This window comes from Sturnus vulgaris, chromosome 12, assembly GCF_052056855.1.
Source record: "Sturnus vulgaris isolate bStuVul1 chromosome 12, bStuVul1.hap1, whole genome shotgun sequence".
In the NCBI taxonomy this organism is placed as follows: domain Eukaryota; kingdom Metazoa; phylum Chordata; class Aves; order Passeriformes; family Sturnidae; genus Sturnus; species Sturnus vulgaris.
Genome location: NC_142254.1, coordinates 15,243,602 through 15,253,051, shown reverse-complemented (window position 1 = coordinate 15,253,051; position 9,450 = coordinate 15,243,602). Strand labels below are relative to the sequence as shown.

Here is a 9,450-nt window from a genome sequence, read left to right as displayed (position 1 = left end):
GGGAGGGGAGGGAGGCTGGCACCTCATCTCACTCAGGGCTTTGGGGCTGCTCTGCAGCACTGCCGAGCTCTCACCTGTCCTTCTCCCTCAGTCAAAAGGGAGCTCCCTGCTGAAACAACCCTTCCTTGCTGAAATAACCCCGCTCTGTTTTGTGCTGGAGGTGGTTTTGGGGTTGGGGTGGGCTCCAGCAGCATAGCAGAGGTGCAGGAGGACAGTGGCATAAAGGGCAGGTGTGCACAAGGAGTGGGTGTGAGCTTGGGTCTCTGATGTTCCCCAAATAGCAGCTGAGAGTCTGGGTGCATGAAAATATCTGCCTTAGTGGGATGGTGGCAAATCAGACTGCTCACAAACCCAGACAAGAGGCAAAAAGCATCCCAGTCCCTTGGTCATGGAGCTTTCCAGGGATGCAGGAGATGTTCTCCCAGTGGTAGCAGGAAACACCTCCTTCCCAGGAGTGTGCCTCAGTTTCCCCACAGTGTGTACAAAATCAGTGGAGGAGGGAGCAGTGAATGATACAAGTGCCTTTCAAACAGGGCTTTTCTGGGGAATTACTGCAGGATTACAAAATAAGGAATATCTCTGCATGAAGAAGAAATGATGAAGTGGCTTGAGGCAGCATGTGAGGCTGCTCCCTTGACTTTATCCTCTTCCACTCTCCATCCCCCTCCAGCTTTTCCCACCCACCCTGGTGTGTACATGTCCTGGGTTAGAGCAGTCTTGGCAGCAGCACCAAGCCCTGCAGCCCAAGTCCTGCTGAGGGAGGAAGGCAGCGTGCAACGTGAATGGTGTCAAGGAAACTATAGGAAGATTAGGAAATGTGTGATGAGTTTTGATAAGTGGAGGAAGCAGGTCATGTCCTGCTTGGAGTGGGCTCTGCTGGGGGTATGAAAGCAGCCTCTGCCTCCCTCAAGGATCACTTGGTCTCTCCAGCGCTCTCTGCTCTGCCTGAGGATGTGCTGGGCTGGCAGGATGATGCTGGGGACCTTCAGCATCTTGCTGGTGTTTTTCCACACAGCAGCAGCAGCCTGTGAGTTCGGGCCCTTCCCCTACAGAGCCACAGGGATCGTCTGCAGGATGACCAAGCCCGCGGCATTGCTGTGTAAGTGCCTGCTCCTTGGGGCCGTGTCTGCCCCAAATTAGTGACAGACCAGCCAAGTGAGGGGGCTTCTTGCTTCTCTGTCTCTTGTGAAAACACCTGCCTGGGAGCACAGCTTAAAGCCTGAACAGCCAAAGGAGTTTGAAAATTGTCCCCAGCCCCTCTCGTCAGCCCAAGGATTTAGCGCTGTTCCTGTTGGGGCTTGGCGTGGTGGAAGAGCTTGAACGAATGCGTGTTTGATTTCTTCTTTCATTGCAATCTCATCTCTTGGGGTCGTTATGTAGAAGGGGGGAACAGGCTCTCTCCTGCTGTGGGCTTATTTGCAAGGATTTGGGAGTTTTTCAGATGGGGGAAGAACTTAATTCTTCTCTGGAGGGTGGGAACAGCTCTGTCCTGTCCCATCTGACAGTGGTACATGCAGAAAAAGATGTATTCATGAACTAACAGAGGGTATTTCTGGAAGGAAAAAGTCCTGTACAAGCACGTGTCTGAGGCTGTAATTAGCTGCCTAACTCAGAAAAATGGACATGGAAATTTTTTCAGAATTTTTTCTTTGTAGACCCAACAGCTGACTGCAATACAAGTAAGCAGCAACAAACAAAGCACTGGGGTAAAATCAACAGCTTGTGAGGTGTAAGGATGAGCACATTTTGACCTTTCCAAAATGTGCCCACGACTCCCTGGGGACAGCTCCCACTGGTGGCTGTCGAGCCACACATGCTGTTGTCCCTTGCTGCCATCAGCTGGGACAGTGAGGGATTTTAAAATTTTTTAATTTACTCTGAAATTACTTCTAGTGCTTCCTGAATCTAATGGAAACGCCTCGGATAAAAGCCTTCTGTAGTGCTTTAATCCAGAGTGCAGACTTGGCTTTGCAGCCAGGAGAGATTGCAGTTTGACATCTTTGCCCTTTTCTTCCACTGACAGTGAACCAGGAAACAGCCCAGGTCATTCAGGCAGCCTTCAGAAATGCCAAATTCCCAAACATCACAGGGGAAAAGTCCATGAGGCTCCTCGGCCGGGTGGCTTATGGGCTGAGCAAGTGAGTATCTCTGTGTCTGTGTGCCAGGGGAGGGGACAGGGGACAGAGGGGACCAGAAACTGGCCTTGGAGGGAGCTTTGAGCCAGCAATTCCTGGTGAAAGCAAAGGTCTGCACTGGGGCAGACACAGTTTTGGATCTAAGCCTCACAGACCATTTGCATGTTAAGGTTTAGGTTGCTAATGTGTTATTTAAGAGTTATTTATTTTTCCAACTGAGTGGGCAGCCAGCAAGGCAGGGTGTAGAGCTCATTTCTGACAGTGGGGATGGGGAGTAATGTCCCTGTGGGCTGGGGCATCTGTGGCCACTGGTGACAGATGGAGCCCATGGCACACTGAGAGGCAGAGGGGACCCACCCAGGGCTGCCAGAGCCACCCCTGTCAGCAGGATGTCACCTGGCTGTGCTTTGTGACAAACCAGGCTGGGTGTTGCTGTGTTACTCGCTTTTATTGTGGGATCACAAATTCAGTGGTGTACTCACAGAACAGGCTTCCTGCCATGAGCACGGCTGCACAGAGCACTGCAATAAAGCAGGGTTGCATTGTTCCACGTTTCCTGTTTAAAGCATTCCTCAGCCTTGTATCCAAACATTGCACAGTGCAGCAAGGCTGAACAAAAGCGTCACTATCACTGTGCTTGTACACTGGGATTTGCAAAAGCTCCTGAGTCTGGCACAGGTCCCTCAGGGATCCCATTCCTCAGGAATAAACCAGCTCTGGGCTGAGGACAAACCGTGTTTCTGTTGTTTCTAGCATTCAGGTCAATGATTTGTCCATAGAGAGGAGTGAGGTGGAGCTCAAGGAGGACGATGCCATTCACATCTCCATCAAAAACGTGTCAGCCTTGTTCAAAGGGACCCTGACCTACGGCTATGCTGGAGCCTGGTTGTAAGTACCTGGGGCTGGGGGCTGCTGAGCACCATAATCCATCTCCTGCTGCTGAGCACCATAACCCAGCCCCTGCTGAGCACCATAACCCAGCCCCTGCTGCTGAGCACCATAACCCAGCCCCTACTGCTGAGCACCATAACCCTGCTCCTGCTGCTGCCCTGTGACAAAATGAGGGGGCTGAGCTCCTCAGCCTCTCTGGAAGTGTCTGCATTGATTACTGCCTGAGGCAGGGTTTTATACTCCAGCAGTGCTTCTAACCCCCATTTTGCTTTCTGCATTTCTCACCTTGCATGGCAAGACCAGATGGCCAAAGCATACAAGTTGAGTCCTTCTCTACCCTTTGTTGCTCTGTAAAGTCTGAGTGGATAAAAAGGGGAGCTAATGCTCCTAAGTGCCACGAAGGCAGCAGTTTGCAATGATTTAAAGCTGGAGTATCTGAGATGGGCTGTGGTGTGCTGGGGGTTTGCCCATTGCAGTGCAAGGACAGGTGTGAGAGGTGTTATAAAATCCACATCTGTCAGGGAGAAGCTGCTCCTGGCACAGGTTCCTAAATGTCCCCTCTTCTGCCATTACAGCTTGCAGCTTTTTCATTCAGTTGATTTTGAAATTGAGTCTTCCATTGACCTCCAGCTAGATATCAATCTGAGTAAGTATGCTGCAATACCCAAACTTTTTGCAATATGACTAAATTCCCTCCCCACTGTGGTTTGTGGGCTGCCTGTACTGTTCAGATTCTCCTGGGTCATGTTAGGGGACAGCTGGGTCTCTGCTGGCAGGAGCTAGGGCAGCTGGCAGGGATCCAGATGAAGAATAGTGCCTGGTAGATCAGCTCAGCTGGAGCTGTGAGCAGAAACCATCCAGGTGCAAGGTAGCCCCATCTGCCTGACTTGGCAGGGTCTGGAATCTTCTGGAAGCATCCCCTGGGAGATGTGGGGAGCCCTGGCTGGCCCTCTGCAGTGATGCCTTGCTCCAGGTCTGCAGTGTCTGCAAAGTGCACTCTTCCTTCTCTTCTCAGTGACAAATTAGCTATTCTTTTTTATTTTTCCTGTTGTCCCATGCAGTGTGCCAAAAGTACCAAGTGGCTCCCGATGCCTCAGACTGCTATCTGACTTTCCACAAACTCACACTTCACCTCCAAGGAGACAAGCAGTGAGTCTGACCCCTTTCAAAATCGAGATTTATTGTCCCCAAATGCCACCCATCCCAATGTGCAGACCAGAGGTGGTCCTTGACTGTGCTCCCTGTCTTACACAGACCTGGCTGGCTGAAGCAGCTCTTCACAGATTTCATCTCCTTCACTCTGAAGCTGGTCCTCAAGAGGGAGGTAAGAGCAGCCTGTGCACTGAGGACAGCTCTGTAGCTTTGTATGCCACACACTTTTCTTGCCCACAAGACAGTAGCAATGTAATGTTAGTGCTCATGAAAAATAAGACAAATAAATTGAATCCACAATAGAAAAGCAGCTTGGGCAAAGTGAGAGGTGCTGCTGACCCTGAGGATGCTGGACTCTGACCAACAGTCTCTAGATCTTAATGAGGCTCAGCTCTGCTCTACAATCCAAAATCCTACTCCTTCCCCTAATTTTTCCTCCCCTCTTTTCCTCGAGTAGGTATGCAAGGAAATAAATGCTGTTGCTCAGACGCTGACGAATTTTATACTTGATTTAGCAGGTAAATATTCTTGTTTTTTCTGCTTTCTTTTTTTATGTGCAGCTTTTAATGTTTGTGCCCCAGCAGAGTGGTAGTCACATCCAAAGAAATGGGATCCCAAGTTCTCAAACAGGAGCAAAATAAACCGTAGTAATGTTTTGTTTGGGTTTTTCTGCATCAGTTTGATCTTTTAGGGTGTTTACACAGTTCATAAGGAATTTCTCCTTCAATATGTACTGATCAGCTGTGGAGAATACTGCAGGACCAATGTTAGCTAGAACAGGAGCATGCAGTACTGGGGATGAGATTGTACAGCATCTGGAGATTTTCCCAGTCCCAAATATCAGGGAAAAGGAGTGTAATGTAAAACTGTGGAATGTAAAATTATCCCAATTTCCCTGTGAAGAAACAGAGTCAGTGAGCTGTTGCAGGATCAGTGCTAGCATCCAAAGGAGTGGGAACCTCTGTTCCCACCCCTGTGTTCCTTCACAACATCTCTGTCACCCCCTGCACCAAGTCCTAAAAGCAACTGGCACAAGCTCTGCTTAAGGTTTTATTTCTGGTGTGAGATTTTTGTGTTTTCTTCCTGCAGCCCATTTTGTCCGAGATAAGGACATCATTGTTGATATCTCCCTCGCATCAGATTCTGTCGTGAAAGCAAACTACATAGAATCCCACCACAAGGTAAAGTGACCCAGGCTGCTCACACACGCCGTGTTTTCAGGCCATGGTGTGCTCTGGAGGGGCTGTTTCTGTGAGGCTGTGGCACTGCAGCCTGGCTGATGCCATCCTGCTCCTTGCTGTGTCCAGCCAGGCATTTGCCTCGCCATGGAAATGCAGGTGTTGGCTTTTTGTCCTGCCTCCCTGCTGCCTGCTGTGGCCAATGCATTTATTTTCCTTTACAGGGCATTGTCCTGTACAGGAACACCTCCAGTGTGCTCAGTGACTCAGTTTTCTCCCCATCTCTGCTGACTGAGTCCCGGATGCTTTACTTCTGGCTGTCTGAGCACAGCCTCAGCTCCCTGGCTGCTGCAGCTTTCTTGGATGGGCGGCTGGTGCTGAACCTCAGGGGAGAGAAACTGCAGGTGATTCCCAGAGGGGTACCCTCCTCCCCTCATACATCATACTTTGGGGAGAAAGTGAAGAATTCACTAAATACCGTGTTTTGGTGAGAGCTGGTTTCTGTAGAAGTCACTACATGTGATCCTGGAATTGGTGCCCTCTTAGCAGGACTGTGCTCCCAGGCAGTGTTATTCCTTGGAGGGATAGCAGCAGCTGATAGAAAACCTGTCTGCTGAATTGTAAGGGGATGTGATTTTCTGGGGAATCACTGAGATGGAAAAAAGGATGAGACCTGGGGGAGCTGAGCCATGACCTGCACTGGGCACAGGCTCCACCTCAGTGCTCTGTCCAGCCTGCACCAAGGGCAATCATAACCTTGTCTTCTGTTTTTCCATAATCTGTTTCTGGTTTGTTTCTGAAGGAGCTGTTTGAGATGGAAGACACAGAAGCGCAGCAGAAGGCAGTGCAGAGGGTAACTTTTTGTCCTATTCAGAGCTTTGCATGTCAAATGAGGAAATTTCAAATGGATTCTGTTGTATTGTAACAACTTGGGTCCTTCCCTTGACAATCCGAGTCGTGGGTGGGACAGATGGAGAAAAAGAGGGGCTGATGGAGAAGCAGTTGTGAATGGCAAGGAGGATTTCTCTATCTTCCATGCTGGCACAGTCTCTCTGAAACCTGGCTGAGTTATTTGGCACGTGTGAAAGGAGGAGGAACTGGGGACTGCAAAAGGAATGCAGCATGTGAGACATGCATGAAATTGCTATGGAAAACGCCTGACTCATCTTTTGCTCCTTACTTGACCAGATTTTTCAAGGCACCTCCTACAATGACTCTGTGGCCAAGGTGTGGAGTCTCACCCAGCCCCAGATTTCTCTTCAGCCTGAAGGGACAGTGGTGAGGTCCATGGTAGCAGTGGAGGTCACCATCCTTCTGGCAGGAGAAGAACCCCTGGTGACTCTGTACATGGAGAAGGTCAGTCCTTGCACGTCCTGGCTGTGCAGCCCTGGGCACAGGCTCTGTCCCAAGGCAGGAGCTTTCCTGGTGTGCAGGGACAGCAGTGGCAGGGAGCCCTTTGGGAAGGCTGGGTGGCTAAACCGTGGGAGGTGGAGAAGGTAAATCAGTTTGTTTTAACGCTCCCATCTGTTCCTTAGACATTTGAGGCTGGCAATGATGACAGTGACCATGTTGGCTCAATGCCCCCTCAACTGGGCCAGCCCATTATCAGTGTGCAAGGTGGCCAAAGTAGCAGAAAGCTCTGATGAGACCCCATTAATATTTATCTGACACAGGGTAGTGTCAGTGAGATATTTTGGGAGAGAATGTATTTATTTTGAACTCTCCTTGCACCCAAATTCTAGCTCAGGTCCCCACTAAGAGTTTAGCTGTGGCAGAAATGGAGACAGAGCTCTGAAGAATGTGAAGCTCAAAATATATATTTTCCTCTATGTGTGCTTGTATGAAAGGTCCTGATTACACTGTGTTTCACCTCAAACTGCTTTATAGTGAATCTAAGGAAGCAGAAAAAAGAAATGCCAACAGCTTTCCTGTCGTGGTTAACATCACAGGAAAGCACGGTGTGTTTGTTCAGTCTTGCAGCTGTGGGCTGAGACAGACACAAAACCAACCCAAATCCTTGCCTGAGGGTTGGGCATACTCAATTTAAAAGATTAAACCACAGCTGAGAATAATTCCCTCGGCAAGTATCCCATGTTAGCAGGGTGTTAAAGGAAATATTATGGCTGTTTCTTATATCCCAAGTAGTATCTTGAAATACATTTCAAGAATTGCAGAAACACTGGATTAGCCCAAAATTGTGGCTCCTAGGATGAGATTGCTCCTGGTTGTGACCTGCAACTGCATCACAAAATGTTTCTCTTAAATGAATATTTACATGCAGACAATAACAAGACAATGAGTCTAAACAGTCAGAATTCAGCGACTGCTTTCTATTTTAATTTGGTTTATATTGGATTGACTACCTGTGGTAGCCCTAGCTACCCTGAGGCTGTTCTCTCTACATTCAGATGTTGAGACAGAGGTCACTGGGAAACAACACCCTGCATAGCCATTTCCATCCTTATGCAGGATTTACAAAATGGCAAAATCCAGTGGATGAGCCAGCCTTGAGCCCCAGAGGCTGAGGCCGTGGGCATGAGGAGTGGAGAAGGAAAATTCTGGCCTTCTCCAGCAATACCTGGAGGTAAAGCCAAAAGGATGTTGAACTCTGGCTCCTAGAAAACAACCCAAAATGTCCAAATGCAGCTCCTGGCTCTAAGGCTATGCCTGAACCCTGCTGCTCTTCTCTCTGCAGGAAATCACAGTCACTGTGCAAGCTGCCTATGCAGACAAGAAACTCATTTTGCAGCCTGTGGACTCCAGGTTGGTGCTGTGCTCTCTTGAAAGTTGCCTCTTTTAGTCCATGTTTTAGAGCAGCACAAAAAGAGGATCTCTGCAGCATTTAGTGATTTTTCTCCCCCTTTTTTTCTCCTCCCCTTCAGCATAGAGATCAAAGTGTTTAAATGCACAGCTGATCCAAATGGGGTAAGTCCTACAACAAGTATTCTCTAAGCCATTTGAGGCTAAGCAATATCTTTTAAAGCATTTTTTATGAATTTTCTGGTTTTCAGGAGGACCCATCCATACAAAGCTTCCTGCAGAATATGATCTTGGTTGCTGGCATTCCAGAAGTAACTTCAAGTGAGTTTTCATTTGGGGAACTGCTAACCTGCTCCATAAATTGTCTGACATCAGATCTGCTAAAGCTGAGCACTGAAAAAATGCATCTATAACACTGACAACTGGGAAGGGAGGGGACCACGTTAATGTTTGAAATTCTGCTGGATACACTTGGGGAATGAGGATCCCTCTGTAAATGGCTGGGAGAAAGAAAAAATGAATTTACTGTCAGGCTGAAGGTCATGGGACATTGAGGCACAAGTAGCTCTTGGCAACAGGCAGTACATGATGAGCAGCAAGCCAGGATGGACATCCCTGTAAGTGGATGGGTTTGCTGATTCCACAGGTATTGGGTCAGCTCTGACTTCCATGATGAACAGCAAAAGGCTTGATCTCTTTGACATCATAAATCCTGAGATCATCACCAGAAAGGTAAGCAGAACTCAGAACTACCTGGCTCTCAAAGCCCTCTTGGGATTGTGGCATGAACTAATAAAATATTTTCTGTTCTCTCCCCACTTTTTAGGGATATGCACTTGTGCAGCTTGACTTTGGCTTCCCGAGTCACGTGCTTCTTAATTTTCTTGAGAAAAGTTTGTAGAGCTCATCCCTTCACAGAGGAGCACAAGAACCTGTGTACAACCAGAAATATTGCATTAGAACCAATTAAAAGATGAGCTGCTTTAAATCAGTTTTGATTGAATTTTATTTCCTTTTCCTGAGAAATGTTCTAGGCTCTGTGCAACTGTGCTTCCATGGAGCCTTTCTTCTGCAAAGATTTTGAAGTCTTCACCTCAATCCATGCTACTTTTTCAGGATCTTTAAAGGGCTTGTGTTCTTAAGAATCAGGACTGGGCTCTTGAAGTGCACAGGCTTTGGGTTAGCAGTCTCAGAAGGCAGCAGAAATGGGTTTTGCTACCTTTTGGCATCTCTGTTGTTACATTTTGGAAATACAGCATGTTGAGTGCTCATCCTGGGTTTCAGTTCTGCCAAGAGCATCCTGATTTTGACAGAATCCAGCAAATAAAATGATA

General features: G+C 48.1%; 1 protein-coding gene across 1 annotated transcript; it reads left to right on the top strand.

The window, feature by feature from the left end:
* The first annotated feature begins 934 nt into the window (after positions 1–934).
* Positions 935–9,104, top strand: CETP (cholesteryl ester transfer protein). Its single transcript, XM_014889019.2, has 16 exons — positions 935–1,099; positions 2,024–2,138; positions 2,889–3,023; positions 3,602–3,672; positions 4,088–4,175; positions 4,281–4,350; positions 4,636–4,696; positions 5,268–5,359; positions 5,581–5,760; positions 6,159–6,209; positions 6,545–6,712; positions 8,052–8,119; positions 8,239–8,281; positions 8,368–8,437; positions 8,763–8,848; positions 8,943–9,104. Exons 1-16 carry the CDS (start codon positions 952–954, stop codon positions 9,015–9,017), a joined length of 1,521 nt encoding a protein of 506 aa, XP_014744505.2. The 5' UTR covers positions 935–951; the 3' UTR covers positions 9,018–9,104.
* Positions 9,105–9,450: the final 346 nt, after the last annotated feature.